The following is a 20374-nucleotide window of genomic DNA, read 5'->3' as shown; positions in this document are numbered from 1 at the left end:
GACATATAATACATTTTCCTATCAGATGTCAACAAGGACACAACATGAAGACATTTTATACCCATCTTATGTATTTTATTTATAACTATTGTGCCTTGTTCACACAGCTATCATCTTATTGTATGATGAGAGATGGTGCTATCAAATGTCATCTCTATAACTTGTGTCCAATTAATGAGAACAGTCAACAAAATAGACTGACCCTGTAAACAAATTTTTTCAATACAAATGATCTGAAGATGGTGATTTAATTTCGATGAAACTAGTAATCTTTGTGTATTTTTATATGTATTATGAAGAACAATTACATTTAGATTCTGAGCTTGCTTTCAATGCAGCTGACGATGTCAGGTAAGCATCACAGCATCCATCTCTAGGTCCCCCAATTGATCTTCTGTGCATGGGTCTGGCCAGTGTAAGCTCATGTGGTGTTCCATTCTGGTCCACAAATTTTCAATGTGTTTCAAGTCCAGTGCTCAAAGAAGCCAATGGATTAGGTCAACACCAGCCTGTTGTGAAAATCAATGCTGAATGATTCGACCCATGTGAACAGATGAGTGGTCCTGTTGGAATTGGATCATTCCAGTGGGATAGTGCATCCTCTCACTCGGTACCATAGTATGTTTCATGATGGGCACATACTTATCCATGGTGAGATGACCATAAATTAAATGAAGTATCCCTGCCCGATGTGATATCTACCCCTAGCACATGACTCTGATGTGGCCAACGGGTGGATGTTGCCATGTACTGAGGGTCGTAACGTGCTCCCCATGGCCTGTAAATAACACTAAAAGTGTGTTCATTTGGAACTGCCACCATTTCCAGTGTGTTGCATTGCCACTGCTGTGAGCTGTACACAACCAAAGGTACACAGCACATGTCGATAGTCCTTTGTTCATCTGTGCAGTGTAGTTTTCCACAGTCTTTAGTATGGCTAGGGATTACTGTGTGTGGATGTGAGCACGTTTGCTGACACTTCACCCTCACCTCCAGGTTGTGTTGGCTTTAGTTACACAGCTTGAGGCTGCAGTAGGTGGGTGTCATTGTTGTGGACCAGCCATAGGAATCCGTTGGACACCCAGCATGACCCACGAGTCTGCTGATCAGTCCACATCTGTGGCCAGTCCAGTTACTGCTTGCATTAAGGTTGACTCCTCACCCATGGTCAAGAGGGACGTTGCCTCAGGACATGGCAAGTGGCAAAAGTCTTCCTGGGGGGCCAAACAAAAAGTCTCCATGCTTAGTCTTACAAACAGACTCCAGGTGCTGTCTATGGCTGACACTGGCCCTCAGCTACATGCAGTCACTTGTTCTGTTTCCTTACCTCGCAGCCTGCAAGGTCCAGGTAGTGACAGAGAGTGGGAATATTGGTAGTTGGGAGCTCCATTGTCAGGTGTGTTATAGAGTCCCTTAAGGACACGGCTACCAAGGAGGGGAAGAAAACCAGTGTACATTGTGTGTGCGTACTGGGTGGAGTCATTTCACATATGGAATGGGTCCTGCAGGTGGTGGATCATGTTGGTACCAGTGATGTGTGTTGTTTTGGATTGGAAGAGATAATATCTGGTTTTGAGCAGCTATCAGAAGTGGTAAAGTCTTGCTTGTGAGATGAAAGCAAAGCTCACCATTTGCAGCACAGTTGAAAGGACCAATGGCAGAACTGGTACAGTGCTGAGTGGAGGGTCTGAATCGGAGGCTCAGATGGTTCTGTGATTGTGTAGGCTGCAGATTCCTCAACTTGCGCCACAGGGTGGTCGGGTTTCAGGTTCTGCTAAATATGTCAGGAGTCCATTACATGCAGGGGTTGGCTAGATGGATAGTGGGAGCTGTGTGGCATGGACTGGGCGGATTATTTGTTAGGGAACTTTGGGGAAACACAAAAAGGGCTTCAGTGTCAAAAGGTGCACGTTAAACACTGGAAGCTCATAGATCTAGGAATCATCAGTATAACAGTTGTAAATTGTCAAGGCTGTGTTGGGAAAGTACCGGAGCTGCAAGCACTAATAGAAAGCACTGATGATTAAATTGCTATCAGTGTTGAAAGCTGGCTAAAGCTGGAGATAAGTTCAGCTGAAGTTTTTGTGAAGGACCTAAAAGTGCTCAGAAAGAACAGGTTAAATATTGTAGACAGTGGCATGTTTGTTGCTGTTAGAAGTAGTTTATCTTGTAGTGAAATTGAAGTATATCGTTACTGTGAGTTAGTATAGGTAGAGGTCATTCTTGGCAACCAGAATAAAATAATAATTGGATCTTTTCATCAACCTCCCAAATCAGATAATACAATTGCTGAAAGTTTCAAAGAAAACTTGAGTCTAATTTCAAAGATGTGCCCAAATCATACAATTATAGTTGGTGACAACTTCAATTTACCCTTGATATGTTGGTGAAAATATATGTTTAAATCTGGAAGTACATATAAAACATCATCCTTAATTGTGCTAAATCCATTCTCTGAAAATTATTCGAGCAGTTAGTTCATGAGTCCACTCGAACAGTAAATACTTGTAAAAACACACTTGATCTCTTACCAGCAAATAATCCTGAGCTAATAACAAGCATCAAAATGGATACAGGGACTAGTGAACACAGGCTGTTGTAGCAAGGCTGAATGCTGTAACTCCCAAATCCTCCAAAAATAAATGAAAAATACATCTATACAAAAAAGTAGATAAAAATTCACTTGACACCTTCCTGAGGGACAATCTCTGCTCTTTCCAAATTAACAACATAAGTGTAGACCAGACGTGGCTAGAATTGAAAGAAAGAGTATCAATGGCAATTGAGAGATTTATACCAAATAAATTAGCAAGTGATGTAGCTGATCCCCCATGGTACACAAAACAGGTCAGGACACTGTTGCAGAAACAAGAAAGGAAGCATGTCAAATTTAAACAAATGCAAAATTCCCAAGATTTGCGATCTTTTACAGAAGCTTGAAATTTAGTGCGGACTTCAACAGAAGATGCTTGTAACACAGTTTTCATAATAAAACTTTGTCTCAAGACTTGGCAGAAAACCCAAAGGGATTCTGATTGTATGTAAAGTGTGTGAGCAGCAAGACACAATGCCTTCTCTGCATGGTAGCAATGGAAATATTATCAATGACAAGCTGCTAAAGCACAGTTACTAAACACAGCCTTCCGAAATCCATTCACCAAAGAAGACGAAATAAATATTCCAGTATTTGAATCAAGAACAGCTGCCAACATGAGTAACTCAGAACTAGATATCATCAGAGTAAGTTAAGCAACTTAAATCATTTAATAAAAGCAGGTCTTCTGGTCCAGACTGTATATCAATTAGGTTCCTTTCAGTGTATGCTAATGCAATAAATTCGGAAAACAAACATTAAAATAAGGAAACTGTGTTCTCAATACACTAAGTGCGATGTACTGGATATAAGTAAGCTGCATGGAAATCTGCACACGAAGCATGGAATGCATTTGAACTATGAAGGGAAAAGATTTGTTTGTGATCGTGTTAGTGAAATAATCAAAGAAAGACTTGTAAGGGATAGAACAATTTATCAGCTTCCTGAACATCCTTCCAACAGGGAGGAAAACAAAATAAACAAGAAAGAAGAACGAAAACACAACACTGCTGACGTTCCTAATTTAAACTAGAGGTATGTGATGCTGTAAATATGATTCCCAATTACCAAATCGTGAATACGCCCGAACTAAAAATTTATCACCATAATGTGCAATCCCTGCATAATAAGATCGATGAAATTAACATTCTATTAACACATGAACTTAATGATATCTCAGTGTTATGCATTTCTGAGCACTGGCTTAACCCAGAATTAATCCAGAATACGAAAATAAACAAATTTGTCTTGGCTGCTTACTACTGCAGGAAAACCAGCAAGCAGGGTGGGGTAGCAATTTACACAAAGGATAATGTAGATTTTATTACACTACCTGACTTAACTAGGGCAAATGTCGGAAAGGATTATGAAATTGCAGCTATAAAAATTACTCAGTTCAACCTGGTTATTGCTACAGTTTACCGATCACCGTCTGGGAATTTTGAACTCTTCTTAAACAAAATGGAGTCATTGCTAAATAAAGTAAATAAAATGGATTGTGAATTGATAATCTGTGGTGACTTCAATATTGACTTCCTCACGAATAGTGGAAATAGGGAGACCATTTTGAACCTTGCAACATCCTACAATTTAAAGGCTGAAGTAAAAGCAGCTACCCAAGTATCAGAAACTTGTCAAACAGCTCTTGATCAGTTTCTAGTAAAGAAGAGTTTACACAACACCTCACTAAAAATTTTCAATGCAGGTTTTAGTGATCATCTAGCTCAAATATTAAGCATAAAAGTACAAGGCAGTATTATTAACAACATGTCTTTTAGAACAGCATATCGAAACTATAATCAGCATAATGTGAACTACTTCAACAACTTATTACAGAAAGAAAAATGGCTAGGAGTGTACAAAATGAATGATATAAATGAAAAATTCAACACTTTCATTGATACATTAACCCATTTCTTTGAACTTGCATTTCCACTGAAAACATTAACCATACGGGGAAACTCAAGAACAAACAGCTCGATCACAAAGAGAATAAGCGTTTCATGCCAGAAGGAAAGACTACTTCATGAAATATGTAACTCAAAAAATTCCTCACCTGTAGTACGCGCATACTATAAAAAATACTCCAAAATATTAAGAAAAGTAATAAAAGCAGCAAAAATAATGCATAATGATGAAATCATTTATAATTCAGCTAATAAATCAAAGGCTATGTGGAGTGTTATAAAAAAAGAATGTGGAGAATACAGACAACCTTGGAAAAATATAACACTATCACATAAAAATAAAAAAGTAACAAACCCCTTAGAAGTAGCCAACACATTTAACAATTTTTTCACAGGTGTTGCTGAAAAAATGTTACAATCAAACTTTAAGAGCATCCAGGCAAATGAATATAAAATAAGTGCATGTAGAGGATCAATGTACATCAGTTCTGTTTCACAAGATGAAGTAGCTAAAGCAATAAAAGGACTAAAAAATTCCAAATCGGCAGGTATTGATGGTATACCTGCAACAATGTTAAAGAAGAGCACATCAAACCTAATTGAAGTACTTACACATTTATGCGACTGCTCACTTCAGGCAGGCACTTTCCCTGATGTGTTAAAAACAACAAAAGTTATTCCTGTATATAAAAAAGGGGATAAAGACAATGTAAATAACTACAGACCCATCACAATTTCCTCCTGCATCTCTAAAGTACTGGAAAAAGTTATGTATGAGAAACTTATGAAATTTATAAATAAAAACAGCATCCTGTGTAATGAACAACATGGATTCAGAAATAAGAGGTCAACGACAACTGCTGTCTATGAGTGCATCAATTCCATCCTAAACCTGATGGACAAAAAACAGGAAACAATAGGAGTCTTTATTGACTTGTCAAAAGCTTTTGACATGGTGGACCATAAAATTCTGCTATCAAAGCTAGAAATATATGGTATTCGAGGTCTGTCCAACAAGTGGATTAGTTCCTTCCTGACAAATCGTATGCAGGCAGTGTGCGTCAAGCACACAAATATTGAACTAAAAACTGTATCTAATCACTTATCTGACTATAAACAAATAAAATGTGGTGTACCCCAAGGATCCGTATTGGGACCCCTTCTGTTTCTTCTGTACATAAATGATCTAAGCTTAAATATTGATGCACACAAATCAATCATATTTGCAGATGACACCACGATTCTACTAAAAGGAGACGACGATGAACAGATACAGCAGACAGTAAACACGGTCACGAAACAACTTAGCAGCTGGGCACAGAGTAATCAGCTTGTAATAAACAGTAAGAAAACCGTTGCTCTAAAATTCCACAATGTTCCTAACAAGGACATGTTTATCCCATCAGTCTCTATCAATGATGAACCTGTTGGTAACAGTACTGAAACCAAATTCTTAGGACTTTGGCTGCAGAGTAACATCAGATGGAATAAGCATATTGAATATCTCAATGCAGAACTGAGCAAAACATGTTATCTTCTTTGTTCATTAAAATCATGCTGTAGTGAGAAAACAGTATTGAACGCATATCATGCGTACTTTCATTCTCATCTTAGATATGGGGTCACCTTCTGGGGAAACTCTAAAATAGCTAATAGCACTTTTAAACTACAAAAAAGGGCCATTAGAATCTTGTTTGGGTGCAAGCCTAGAGACTCTTGTAAACCCCTGTTTAAGAAATCTGGTATTCCCCCATTACCGTGTGTATACATTATGGAAACCCTTTTATTCTTTAAATTAAATGTAATAGGCAAGGACCAGAGACTACATAAAAACTGTGATATACATGAGCACTTTACCAGACAAAACAGAAACTTACATATGACTCAAATCAGCACAGCACTGTGCCAAAAAGGTACTTTTCACATGGGAGTTAAGCTTTATAACAAACTTCCTGAAAACATAAAAGCTATCACTGAGGTCAATACATTTGGAAAATCTCTTAAGTCATATTTACAGCATCACTGCTTTTACTCCATTGAAGAATATTTAAATTTATGAAATGTGTTATATAAATACTTACATGAAAAGTGTATTATTGTAAGCTTAAATACGTATGCCTTGAAATTACTTTCAGCCTGTATATTTATAACTTGACTTGTCCAATGTCTTACGCATAAGCTGCTATGTAGACAACAGGACCAATAAAATACAATCTACAATCTACAATCCATACTTAACAATCACACACAACCACTCATTCAAGGAAAGATTCATACCCAAAGACTGGAAAGTTGCACAGGTCGCACCAATATTCAAGAGAGGTAATAGGAGTAATCCAGTAAATTACTGGTCCATATCATTAATGTCGATATGCAGCAGGATTTAGGAATATATATTGTGTATGAACATTATGAATTACCTCAAAGAGAACAGTCTATTGCCATGCAATCAACACGGATTTAGAAATCATCATTCTTGTGAAATACAACTAGCTTTTTACTGAAACACAACTAGCTTTTTACTCACACAAAGTGTTGAATGTTATCGAGAATGGAGTTCACATTGATTCTGTATTTCTAGATTTCCAGAAGGCTTTTGACATGATATCTCACAAGCAGCTTTTAATCAAATTGCATGCTTATGGAATATTATCTCAGTTATGGGACTGGATTCATGATTTCCTGTCAGAGAGGTCACAGTTTGTAGTAACTGATGGAAAATCATTGAATAAAACAGAAATGATTTCTGGCATTCTCCAAGGTAGTGTTATAGGCCCTCTGCTGTTCCTTATCTACATAAATGATTCAGGAGACAATGTGAGCAGCCATCTTAGGTTGTTTGCAGATGATGCTATCATTTATTGTTGAATAAAGTCATCAGAAGATCAAAACAAATTGCAAAATGGTTTAGAGAAGCTATCTGTGTGGTACAAAAATTTTCAGTTGACCCTACATAATAAAAAGTGTGAGGTCATCCATATGAATGCTAAAAGCAATCCATTAAACTTTGGTTACACAATAAATCAATTGACTCTAATGTCTATAAATTCAACTAAATACCTAAAAATTACAAACAAATTAAATCAGAAAGAACACAGAAAATGTTGTGGGGCAGGCGAACCAAAGACTGTGATTTATTGACAGAACACTTAGAAGATGCAACAGATCTACTAAGGAGACTGCCTACACTATGCTAATCCATCCTCTTTTAGAGTACTTCTGTGTTGTGCGGGATCCTTACCAGACAGCATTAATGGAGTAAATTGAGAAAGTTCAAAGAAGGGCAGCATATTTTGTGTTGTCGAAAAACACAAGAAAGAGTGTCACAGACATGATACAGGATTTGGGGTGGGCATAATTGAAACAATGGTGTTTCTCATTGCGGCGGGGTCTTCTCACAAAATTTCTATCACCACCTTTCTCCTCCAAATGCAAAAATATTTTGTTGAAATTGACCTACGTAGGGAGGAATGATCATCAAAATAAAATAAGGGAAATAAGAGCTTGTATGGAAAGTTACAGGCATTCTTTTTTCCACGCACTATTCAGGAGCGGAATAATAGAGAATTATTGTGAAGGTGGTTTGCTGAACACTCTGCCAAGCACTTAAGTGTGATTTGCAGAGTATTGATGTAAATGCAGATGTAGATGTTATCAAGACATGCAGCTAGTTTTGTATTGCAGGCTGTACTTTTTTAGAGTTTATGATTGCAATAAACTCAATTCTGCCACTCAGGTAGTTTCTGAACCATTTGTGGCCATATTCAATCTCCTTACAGCTTAAACATTTTAAGAAGCACTGAACTATTAATGATGTCAGATGTTTTTGAGTGTTCAAGGTAATGTGTCTACTGTTACTTTCTCTAATCTTGAAGAAGATAGATAATATTTCAATTGCCCTGTAATTCACCATGTCAGTCTCTTCATTTTTTGGCAGTACATTTATTGGAATTTTTATCAGGTCAGAATACTGTCCCTCCTCAAATATTTCTAATGTCAAAGAGCAGTTTAAAGATATATTGTGAGTACTACAAAGAGGAAGCAACAGTTTACATAAAAATCATGAGTATAATTCCTGTGACTTCTTGTGCCTAGGAGTATTTTTCTCTAGTAATCACTTCATTCAGATACACAGTATTGAGAGAAATAAAAATAACAAATAGGAAAAAAGATAAACTGAGGAGAAAATCATTTAACAAAACATATAAGAGGCTTGAAAATGATGCTTATAATATTTGTGTTTGTTTAAATGAATTAAAGGGGGAAAAAACAGGACTATTCTAGGCCTGTTTGAATACAAATGCAGGAATTCAGAAGGTAAATGCAAAACACTAAAAATCAGCAGTTTGATATTGCAGGAAAAAGTGCAGAGTAGTGTAACGAATGTGAAAAATAATCTTAGATAAAAATTAGTCATGATCAGAAGACTCATTAAATGACTCACAAAAGCATCTGCATGTGAAATGGCACTGTCTCATAGCACTGTTATAATCACGACTGTAAACATATAATGAGAAATATTCAAAATTCCTTAGTAACACCTGTAACATTATTATTTTACACTGGTGACCTTACTAATATTTCTTTGAAGTTTCCAAACACAAGCACAATGCAGAAATAATGTTTAGCACTTATTCTGGTATCAGCTGTAAACTTATGCACTAGAAGTGTATAGGATGTTAGCACATTAACAAACATGATTTTAGGTTTAATGGGATACACAAAGAAAGTATGCTAACATTATTACTTTCAAAGTAAACAATATTTTTCTGTAATAAGTGTCAAAAGGAAACAATTCCTGTGATTAATGACATCACAACATAGATATTTGGGAATACCATGTTAACTGGTGTGTGCTTTATGTGAGAACCATCAATTCTACTTTTAAGAATTTTTGAATTGTGAATTGTGTTTTATTCATCTCATGATGTACATTTGCAATCCATTTTGTGTACAGGAGACATGTTAAAAATTTATAAAACAGTTACAATGACTTTTATGTTAATAAATAATAGCACTATAGTAAATAATAACACTATAAGGATATTTCTTGGAATGTGTAACACATTGTATCGAGCTCAAATTTCCAGATTGTCTCGCATGAATTCATCCACTGAGTAATAACACTTCAGTGTCAGTACCTCATATAGCTTTCTTTTAAGTGAACCTAAATTCACATGCATCAGCTTGATCCCTTTTAATTTATTACAAATTTTCATTCCCATGTATTGAGGTCCCTGAGCATACAGTCTGAGGCCGGTGGGCAGGGAGCTTAAATGTATAGATAATTTGTTATCGGCTTCAGCAGCTGTCACCCAGTAAAAAATTGACAGTGAGTCACCATTTTTCATTTGGCCTCCTTTCACGTCAACACATTTTACCCAATATTTTCCTAATAAGTAGATTCCACCCCTAAAGAGTGATTCCATGAGATCTGAAAAATATCCTTTTGCAGCTACTATAAGTTCTTTGTTTGACTTAAAATTTTATACAGCCAAAATTTTCTCTAGATGTGAAATAAGTGGAAGTCAGAGTGCACTGAATCATTTGACCTTGATGGATGTCCCAACAATTTGTATTTATATCCTTAAATTTTTTCATTGCCAAAGCAATGTGAATTGTATCTTTTTTCCATTCCAGACCTCTTCTATATCTTTTTATTAATTTGATCCAGAAGAACTCCGTATTTTTACAAGTTATTTTCTTACCTTGAGCAAGGTAATCAATGGGAATAATTCTTCCTGTGCCCCAGAAAATTTGGTAATAAATTTCAGTCACAGGAAACTGATTTAATTTTTTTAACGCAAGGCTGTAGGTTTCCACTACTGCTTTGAATGCTGTTTCATTTGTGGAATGAAATGTTGTATCCACATTTCTTTCACATAATGAATTTGTGCACTGGTCAAGTCAAAGTTTTCTGAGAAATCACTTTTATATTTATTTTTCATTCTCATTCAGTGAGTATGGCACCCATTTTGCACAAATACAACTCACACTCAATTTTGTTTAAGTAAAACATACCAAACTCTCTTGTTTAATATGCCTAAGGTATCTGCTCTTTCATACACCTTTAATTGCTTGTCGTCCAAAAATACCATTTGTACTTTTTCTGACCTTATGCCTATTGATGCAGTTATGTGTCCTTGAAGTAGATCATCTGCAACTGAAACATGGAATATTTGAATTTCAGTGCCCAACCTTTATTGCTGAAAATGAAAGAACAGATTCCTTACAACACTCTGTTGACTTTGAATGCTCTGCATAACTACTGCACCCTAAATCCATTTGAACCTGCTTACTGTATTCAGGTCTTGGACTCTCCATACAATTTTTATCCTGCCCCCCCCCTCCCCCCCTCCCCAACCCCACTTCCCTCCATTACCAAACTGATTACTCTTTGATGCCTCACGATATGTCCCACCTGCCATATACTTCTTTCAGTCAGGTTGTGCAATAAATTTCTTTTATCCTCAATTCAGTTTCAGTATCACCTCATTAGTTATTTGATCTACCCACTTAACCTTCAGAATTCTCCAGTGAATCCACATTTCAAACACTTGTATTCCCTTCTTCTTTGAAATATTTATTGTCCATGTTCCACTTCTGTACAAGACTACAAATAGCTTCAGAAAAAGACTTCTTAACAATTAAATTTATTTTCATTGTTACTGAACACAAATAGCAGACTTCATCTATGACTTTTAGGTGCCTCATTTCCTAATTTAATTCCATCAGCATTGTCTGATTTAATCTAACTACAGCCCATTACCCTTGTTTTACTGTTGTTGGTGTTTACCCTATACTCTCTTTTCCAAGATGCTATCTATTTCATTCAGTTGCTCTTCCAACGCTTTTGGTCTCTTTTACAGAATTACAGGGTTATCAGTAGACCTCAAAGTTTTTATTTCTTCTCTATGAACTTTAATTCTGTTTTCATATTTCTCTGTGATTTCCTTCACAGTCTGCTCATGTGCTGGTTTGAATAATGTTACGGATAGGCTACAACCCTGTCTCACTAATTTCTTGACTACTGCTTCCTTCTCGCATCCTTTGACTCTTGTAACAACAATCCAGTTTCTGTACAACTTGTAATTCCCAATCCCTGTAGTTCATTCTTAATACTTTCAGCATTTCAAAGTGTGAAGTCCAGTCAGCATTGTCAAAAGCTTTGGCTAAATAGTATTGCTTCATGTGTTTCTACATTTCTCTGGAACATGAACTAATCTTCCTCGCAGTCTGTTCCCAACATTTTTCCCATTGTTTTGCAGATAATTGATATTAGTACTTTGCAAGCATGACTTATTGAACTGATAGTTCAGTAATATTCACCCCTGTCAGTACTTGCCTTTCTTAGAAATGGAATTTCTTGAAATCTGAGGACATTTCACCAGTCCTATATACCTGGCCTGTCAAATAGAATAGTATTGTCATAGTTGACTCTCCCAAGAATCTCAATAATTCTGAGGTAATGTTTTCTAGCAGAGGGCACTTATTTCACCTTAGATATTGCAGCACTATGTCAAATTCTTCTCACAGTATCATACCTCCCATCTCATTTTGTTTCACTTCCTTTTCATTTCCATGACACTGTCTTCATGTTCATTTCCCAGCTGAGCTCTTGATATTCATGCAGCTGCATCTTTTGTCTCCAAATGTCTCATTAACTTTCCTATAAGCAGCATAATCTCTTTCCCATAGTCGTGCTTGCTTCTGCATCTATACATTTGTCATCTAGCCATAACTGCTTGGTCATTTTGCACATTTTGTCTGTCTCATTTTTAAATATTTTCATTTCTTTTTGCCTGGTTATAAGATTTTTATATTTTCTCTTTTTGTTGAAAAAATTAAATACCTTATGAATTATCCAAGGATTTATACTGGGGCCGGATTCTTTGCCTATTGGATCATCTGCTGCTTTCACTACTTTACACCTCAGCTACCCATTCATCTTCTACTGCATTTCTTTTCACTGGTCTTTGTCTCCACTTTTAAAAAGATTTTCCATTCAGATACTAAATGAAATACTGTCCACATAATTCTGCATCTTCTCAATTATCTAATTAACAATAGTTTCAAGTACACATATAGTTATTTTGAAAACTTCCTAGTGAAAGCAACTCAGTAGGTCATTCCTATGAAGAGGCACTGTCAGAAACAAAGATAGCATTTGGCATACCTCAAGGAAGTTTGTTATGACCTTGCTGTTCTTCATGTCCATAAATAACATTTTAGACAAATTCTATAGCCCTACGAGACTGTTTACAGACAATGCGTCTATGTAAAGGAAGATAACATCATTATAACCTTGTTACAAAATGCTGAGCTTCAGCATATATAATTGTAATGCAGTGCACAAAAAGACATAACGAGATCTAATATTGTTAAGCTACGTCATTGTCAATCAACCACTGGAATCAGTCACAACCTTCAAGTATTTAGGAGTTTCTGTCTAGAGTGATTTTAGTTGTGATGTCCACGTAAATCTAGCTGTGATGAAGGCAGATGCCAGATTCAGATCTATTGGATTAAAGCTAAGGAAGTGTAATTTATGCACAGAAGTGATTGCGCACAAAGGCCTTATTTGACCTATTGTTGTTCAATGAGGGCACAAATAGAAAATACTGAAAGAAGAGCTCTGCAGTTTCTACAGGATTATTTAGTCAGCACAAAAATGTCAAAAAAGTGCTCACTGAACTGCAGTGGGGAGACTTTACAAGAAATATATGCATTACAGAGAGGCTTACGTATAAAATTCCAAAAGTTCAAATTCCAAAATGAGTCAAACATATCACTTCCTCCAATATATATTTTGCGTAATAGCCACAATATCAAAGTTATAGGGAATCAGGATCATACAAAGCATACAATCAGTCTTTTTTCTACATTACATCCATGAATGGAATAGGATGGGGAGAAATGATACTGGTGCCTATGCGTTCTCTACCTCAAACTGTACTGTGGCTTGATGATTAAGATGGAGATGTATTTGAAAGAGGTGACTTGTATTAATCTTCCTCCCAAGATACAAGTAGACACTAGCTCTCTGTAACTTCTGGGTGTCAGACCAGGACTTTCGTCCATACTGTTGCCTTTTTGGATACTGCTCTTATCGACTGAGCTTTCCATACTTAAAACCTTTCTTCTCAGCTCCATAGCTTTCTGTTTTCCATAAAGCTTGTACTACAAGATTTGTATTAGTAAAATTAAAACTGTAGCTCCTCATTATTATCTGACACAGTAATATCATCTGCAAAAAGAATGATATGTACTACTATCCATTAACTATTATGAAATGAAAGAATGCAAAGGTGGAAACATGCATTTTGGAATATTTAAACTAGTACTGATGGTAATGAGAGCTGGGAAACAGAATTGGAGTCAAATGTCTCATCTGCCTATAAGTCATCACTTTGAAGAAATTACAATAACTGCTCACTGAAACTTAATGGGAATAAGGTGTTAATATTAACAGCTGTGAAAATGTTATATGATGGTCTACGCACTTTTTCACTCCATTCTCAATAGTTTCAAGCACAAGCGTTGAAGCTTCATTGACGTATGTTCGTGTTGATGCACCACTAACACCAGAAGCTTCACTTAGGCTTGACCTTGTAGAATTTCCATCGATACCCCTCAGTCCTGGCACTGATAGATATCCTAATAACATAATACAAACATTAGGAGACAGAAATGTTAACAGTTTTATACTTCACAATGAATTTCAACTTTATCTACAGATGCACATGTTCTCTTTATGTGATTTATCCAACATATAAATGTATTTATAAATGTTTATGGACTGCAAATTATTGCTCCACCATAATTCTATGGCAATGGGAGAAAATCAAAGACAGGAAAGAGACAGAGAGATGAGACAGGGATGAGGGGGTTGAGAAGAGGGTGGTAGAGGAGGTGGGGAGGGGAGGGAGAGGAGGGAAGGGGAAGAGAGAGAAAAGAAAGGAAGATTAATGTTATGGTTCTATTAATGACCATGTCATTAGCGACTGATCACATGTTAAAATTTGGGAAGAAAATCAGTGGTGCCCTTTCAAAGGAAGCATCCCAGCATCCACTTAAAGCAATTTAGAGGAAATATGGAAAACCTAAATCTGGATGTCAAGAAGGTGCACACATGGAGGTGACAAGAACAAAAAGAAGAGGGAGTAGGGGAAAAGTGAGAGAAGAGGGAAAAGTGGGAGAATGGGGAAAAGAGGGAGGAAGAGGAAAGAGAGAGAATGGTAAAAAAAGGCAGGAGGGGGAAGAAGAGGCAGAGGTGGGGGAAAGAGAAGGAGAAGGCAAATGAGGAGGAGGAGGGAGGGAAAGATGAAGGGAAAGAGAGAAAAGGCATGAGAGGGTGGAGAAGGGGTGAAAGAGAGAGAATGGGGAAAAACAGAGAGAAGTAAAAAGAAAGGAAAGGGGGAGGGAACAGGTGGGGGCAAGACAGCAATGTTGGGAAGAGGGGGAGAAAGGAGTAGGATACAAGGGAAAAGTGATACCGGGGGTGGGGGGGGGAGGAGAATTGGAGAGGCAGGAAGAAGAGTAACAAAGTAGGAGGAAGAGGCACAAGGCAGGAAGACAAGGCTGGAAGATGGAGGGCAAGGTAGGAGAGAAGAGAGAGAGAGAGGGGGAGGGGAATAGGGACAAGGGGGGGAAGAAGAGGGATGGGGGGGGCAAAGAGGGATGGTGGGGAGAAGGAAGAGTGGGGGAGAAGAGGGACAAGGGGGGTGGATTAGAGTGATGAAGGGGAAAGTAGAGTGATGAGGGGGGAGTACAGGGATGAGGGGGGGAGGGGGAGAAGAGGGACAAAAGTATGGAGAAAAGGGACAAAAGGGGGGAGAAAGGGAGAAGAAGATGGAGGAGCGAAGAAGGAGGGCAACATGGGAGATAGGGGAGGAGGAAGGGGGGGGGGGTTGTAGTGGAGGTGCTGACTTAAGGATTTCAGTGTTCAGCAGTTGTATTCATCACAAGACAGACGAAATTAAATGTAAAAAATATTATTATTTTTCAGAGATATTGAATTTTTTGTAACATCTCAATGAAAATTACAATTAATGAGTTGAGTGCCAATAGTAAGGGCAGATTCCAAAGAAAATATGACCGTGCATGTTCATCAATTTCCTTATGTGCAGTAGCATATGCAGACAGTATGCGCCCAGGGATACACAGTTCTTACTACCATAGTTACTATCTCATTGTGTGCTATCAGATTAAAGTAGGTGAATAAAGAATTATGGTACTTGTTTGTTATAGTGATCAGTGTTTTCATTCCTCAATAAAAATTCAGATGAAATTTATTAACTGTCATGTTGATGGTGGTTCAGCATATTTAGTAGTTATATACGAATGTGTATTATTAGGAAATGAATGAGTACTTTAACAAATCAGCAAGGGACTTCTTTGGGTTTGTGAATGAATAGGTGCAATAAGACAGTCTCTCCATAATTAATGAACATGATGTGATATTTTCACAGGCACCACTCATTATTTGCATAGGAGGGAAATCATAGAGGGTTCACAGAGTACCCCTGCCATATGCCATAAAGTGGCTTGCATAGCATACATTTAGGAATAGATGTGCTACAAACAGCACTACACAGAAATGATACTGAAAAACTAAATTATTGGAAGCCTTGTGCAAGAGAAATATTGATAGAAGGTCACAAATCTGATGAAATGCAACCTGTACAGCCCTTTTTGGACCAATACTAGGAGAATGGAGAGATAATTTTCCTCACATCATAAGCTATGATAAAGTATCCAATTTTTTAAAAATATTTTTTGATGATGTAGAATCTAAACAACAACCATTATTGTAATGTCATTCAGATTCACCATGAAAGTTCAAATTAACACTATCTTCACAGGAAGTATGGCGGTCGCACCACTCAGACCCATTGTTGACAAAAACAAATCTGAAATTGTCTTGTTTATGACAATGGACATCAAGCATATTGCCATTCACACAGTTCATTTAAGAAATAGCTTTGGCTGAATCAAACAATGGAAAGTCCAGGATGGAATAACAAAACGTTTGGTAGGAAACTTTTAGTTGATCAGCTTAATAGATCTGAGCTCATGAACAGTGACTGTCACTTCTGCATTCAAGAAATGCCTTGCTCTTTAACATTGATTTGGAGTGTAGTAAAGCTTCAAAAACTTCATTTATAGCCTGGATGAAACATAAAATGATGTTCTTGGAAAATAATGTAGTGTGTGTGTGTGTGTGTGTGTGTGTGTATTTTACACAAATTTTATAACCACAATTTCAAAACTAGTGATTAGTAAATTATATTGCAATAACAACAAACATTGGTCTCAGTTGATCTGTAAAGTTAAATGTCGCAGGAAAAAATATTTATATATTACTGTTGCTTACCAGTTTATTTGTTGCATAGGATGAGACATCACGTTCCGCAAAGAAAAAAAAGAAACAAAACTTCAATTAGTTATCACTCAAATTAGTCAAATGCAAACCAAACATGTTTGTATCTCAGATATTGTAATTTTAATTAACAATGCAATACCAAACCATACTTCACAAAGTGGCAGTTAACTCTTTGACTATTTCATTAAAAATGCTACATAGTACTTGTGGGTTAATAACTTAGAACAAAGAAATTAATAAAAATTATAACTTCTGAGCAGAAATTAATAACAATAAATTTAATTTGTTGTTTTTACACATGCAAACTATCTTAATGGACACACTGCTGGATTTTTTAAAATTTATTTCAGGCCAATGATAGGAAAATAATTGGTTGCAGCACACTTTTATGTATATGTCACACTTAGGTGAGATTTTCTTTTTTATTGTGACCTCTGTTTTACACAAATTCATCTGATGAAGATCTAGACAAAGGGATTAGTATATAAAATAATTCATATTAATCTCTAAATTGCCTCTTGCATCAAGAAAGTGTAAGCTACTGATTATCTGCAAAACAACAGAATGTGAAATGCCTTACACAAGAAATTTGCACCTGCAAACAATTCTTCTCTCAGCCCAAGGGCTTGACTTATTCCCCCTCAAAAGGTTTGGAAGTGACAACTGACTAAATTAACAACTGTGAAAAGTGCTACAGCATGTTGGTTGGGTTCATGTGTCTGAAATGAAATTTAGATGACAGATTAGGTATGCATCAGTACACCAATAATTACAATTAGATAACTGAACAGGATTTCTGACTTTAAGAAGTCAGGATTATATTAGAGCACCACATTTAGGTCCTCTAAATGTTGTGGCATGGAATCAAATAGGATGCATGGGAAAACATCCTCCATGCTGTTTGTATGAGACTACACAAGGTTTATTCATGAGAATATAAGTAAGGTGAATGCGAAGAAAGTGTAAGCTACTGATTATCTGCAAAACAACAGAATGTGAAATGCCTTACACAAGAAATTTGCACCTGCAAACAATTCTTCTCTCAGCCCAAGGGCTTGACTTATTCCCCCACAAAAGGTTTGGAAGTGACAACTGACTAAATTAACAACTGTGAAAAGTGCTACAGCATGTTGGTTGGGTTCATGTGTCTGAAATGAAATTTAGATGACAGATTAGGTATGCATCAGTACACCAATAATTACAATTAGATAACTGAACAGGATTTCTGACTATAAGAAGTCAGGATTATATTAGAGCACCACATTTAGGTCCTCTAAATGTTGTGGCATGGAATCAAATAGGATGCATGGGAAAACATCCTCCATGCTGTTTGTATGAGACTACACAAGGTTTATTCATGAGAATATAAGTAAGGTGAATGCGAAGAATCAATTGACTATGGAAGAAGAGGCTGATAACAGATTATAATGGTTTGACATGATGGTCTTGATACAGAGTATATTGGAAATCCCAATACAAGGACCATTACTCGAACTGGAATTCAAGTAGGGCAAACAAAGCTTTGGCAGACACAAATTGCTTGGAAAACAATATCTCATTTGTACTTTGGTAAAGACAAATACTTATCCTCACAACAGATGGGTCCCTCTCAAGCTGGGGTCTGGGTGACCTGCTCATTCCTTCTTCCAAGGCTATGCCCTCTGAGGAAGGAACTCACAGGTCCAAAAGCTAGGACAGTTTTTATTTTCTACTTTTATATCTGTACATTGGCAGAACTTATAGTTTGCCTCCTAAATGTAATCAATTCTGTCTCTTTTTAATTTTATGATAATTAAATATTAACACAGTGTGCACAAGCAGTTTATCATACACAAATCTCTAATGACTATTTTGACTCATGTCATATCACCAAGTATTAACTGTCATAACGAGAGCTGTTGTTGAGATCTTCAGTCTGAAGTTTTGTTTGATGTCCTTATCTTAGACAATCCTGTGCAAGACTCTTTATCTCTGCATAGTTATTGCAATCTACATCCATTTTAACTTGCTCACTGTAGTCAAATTGTGGTCTCACCCTGTGATTCTCCTTCCTGCACTCTCCCCCCCCCCCCCCTCCCCCCCTTACATCCATTACCAAACTGACAAGTCCTTGATGTATCAGATTATGTTCTGTCAACTGATTTTGTATTTTAGTGAATTATGGAGTGAAGAAAGCAGGGGTGGGGTTACAGGTGGTTTGGGGAAAGGTACCTGATGGCTAAAAGCAGAGGCAGCAGATGCACAGATACAACTGCAGCAACAGCACCAGTGAACTCGTTCTGGCTGAAGGCAGGGGGATTTGAGTGCAGTGCAAGATGACATGGAACAGTGGACCGCGAGATTGAGATAGCACAGAGGAAGGGCAGATGGAAGAGGGTGTGGGTGTAGGGTGAGTGAAGATGGGGTCCTGGACAGGGTGGGTGTGGGACAGAAGCTACAGGAGGATTACAGGATTGAAGGATGTAGTACAAGGTGACCTCCTATCAACGTAATTCACAGAAGCTGTGGGGGAGAAGGGGGGGGGGGGGATGGGTTCCAGATGGCATGCCCATGTTGTGCTCAGTAGCATATTCTGCTACTGGGTGATCAATTCTGGTCATGGCCACTGTTTGACAGTGGCCATTAATACAGGTGTAAAAAGTTGTGCAGAAATTACAGCAGAGCTCGCATGTGACATAACTGCTTTCACATATGGTCCTGCCTCTGACAGGCTATAATAATCTTGTATTGGGACTGGAGTAGGGTATGCTGGGTGACCTTGATGCATCAGATTGTGTCCTATTGGACAGGTCTTGCATCTGAGTCTTCCACAGATGTATGAGCCAAGTGGCAACAGAATGGAGGAGGGTGTGGTATAAGGATGGACTAGGATATTGCATAGATTGGGTGGACAGCAGGTTACCATATTGGGAGGGGTGGGAATGATTTTGGGTAGGATATTGCTCATTCCTGGGCATGACGACAAGCCTTTGCAAAGGATCTGGTTCAGTTCCTCCAACATGAGCTGATACTGAATAATGAGGAGAGTGCTACTTTAAAGCTGGTTCTTTGGAATTGTCATTAGATTAGGGGTGTTGGTGGCTATGGCATAATAAAACTGTCTGTGGACTGAGTTTGGGGGATAGTGCCTGCCAGCAAAGGCCTTTGTGAGAGCATTAGCGCATTTGGCAGGGGAATTTTCATTCCTGCATGTACCAGACTATAAAAGAGTGACTTTTAGAGTGGAAGGGATGGTACTGTTCGTGGTTAGTGGGCTTGAGAGTGCTACTTTAAAGCTGGTTCTTTGGAATTGTCATTAGATTAGGGGTGTTGGTGGATATGGCATAATAAAACTGACAGAAGTTTGTATGGGGCCATCAGAGAGGTGGAGGTTAATGTCCAAGTAGTGAACATATTGTGCTGAGAAAGATAAAGAGAAATGGATGAGAGAGGAATCAAGATAGGGTGTCTGGGTCCAGAGTCCAGATCCTGAATATACCAATGAACACC

At 37.4% G+C, this 20374-nt stretch overlaps 1 protein-coding gene across 5 annotated transcripts in view; it reads right to left on the bottom strand.

Moving 5' to 3' along the window:
* Window positions 1–20374, bottom strand: part of LOC126235831 (phospholipid transfer protein C2CD2L) — a 624312-nt gene that overhangs the window by 49400 nt on the left and 554538 nt on the right. For 4 of the 5 annotated variants that reach the window (XM_049944685.1, XM_049944683.1, XM_049944686.1 and 1 more), the window contains one exon: window positions 14004–14157. In XM_049944685.1, the coding sequence (XP_049800642.1) occupies window positions 14004–14157 (154 nt within the window). The remainder of the gene's footprint in view (window positions 1–14003; window positions 14158–20374) is intronic. The other variant, XM_049944684.1, reaches the window with a different exon arrangement.

Source organism: Schistocerca nitens, chromosome 2 (genome assembly GCF_023898315.1).
Source record: "Schistocerca nitens isolate TAMUIC-IGC-003100 chromosome 2, iqSchNite1.1, whole genome shotgun sequence".
NCBI lineage: Eukaryota > Metazoa > Arthropoda > Insecta > Orthoptera > Acrididae > Schistocerca > Schistocerca nitens.
The sequence above is the reverse complement of the archived record's forward strand: the minus strand, read 5'-3'. Positions and strand labels throughout refer to the sequence as shown.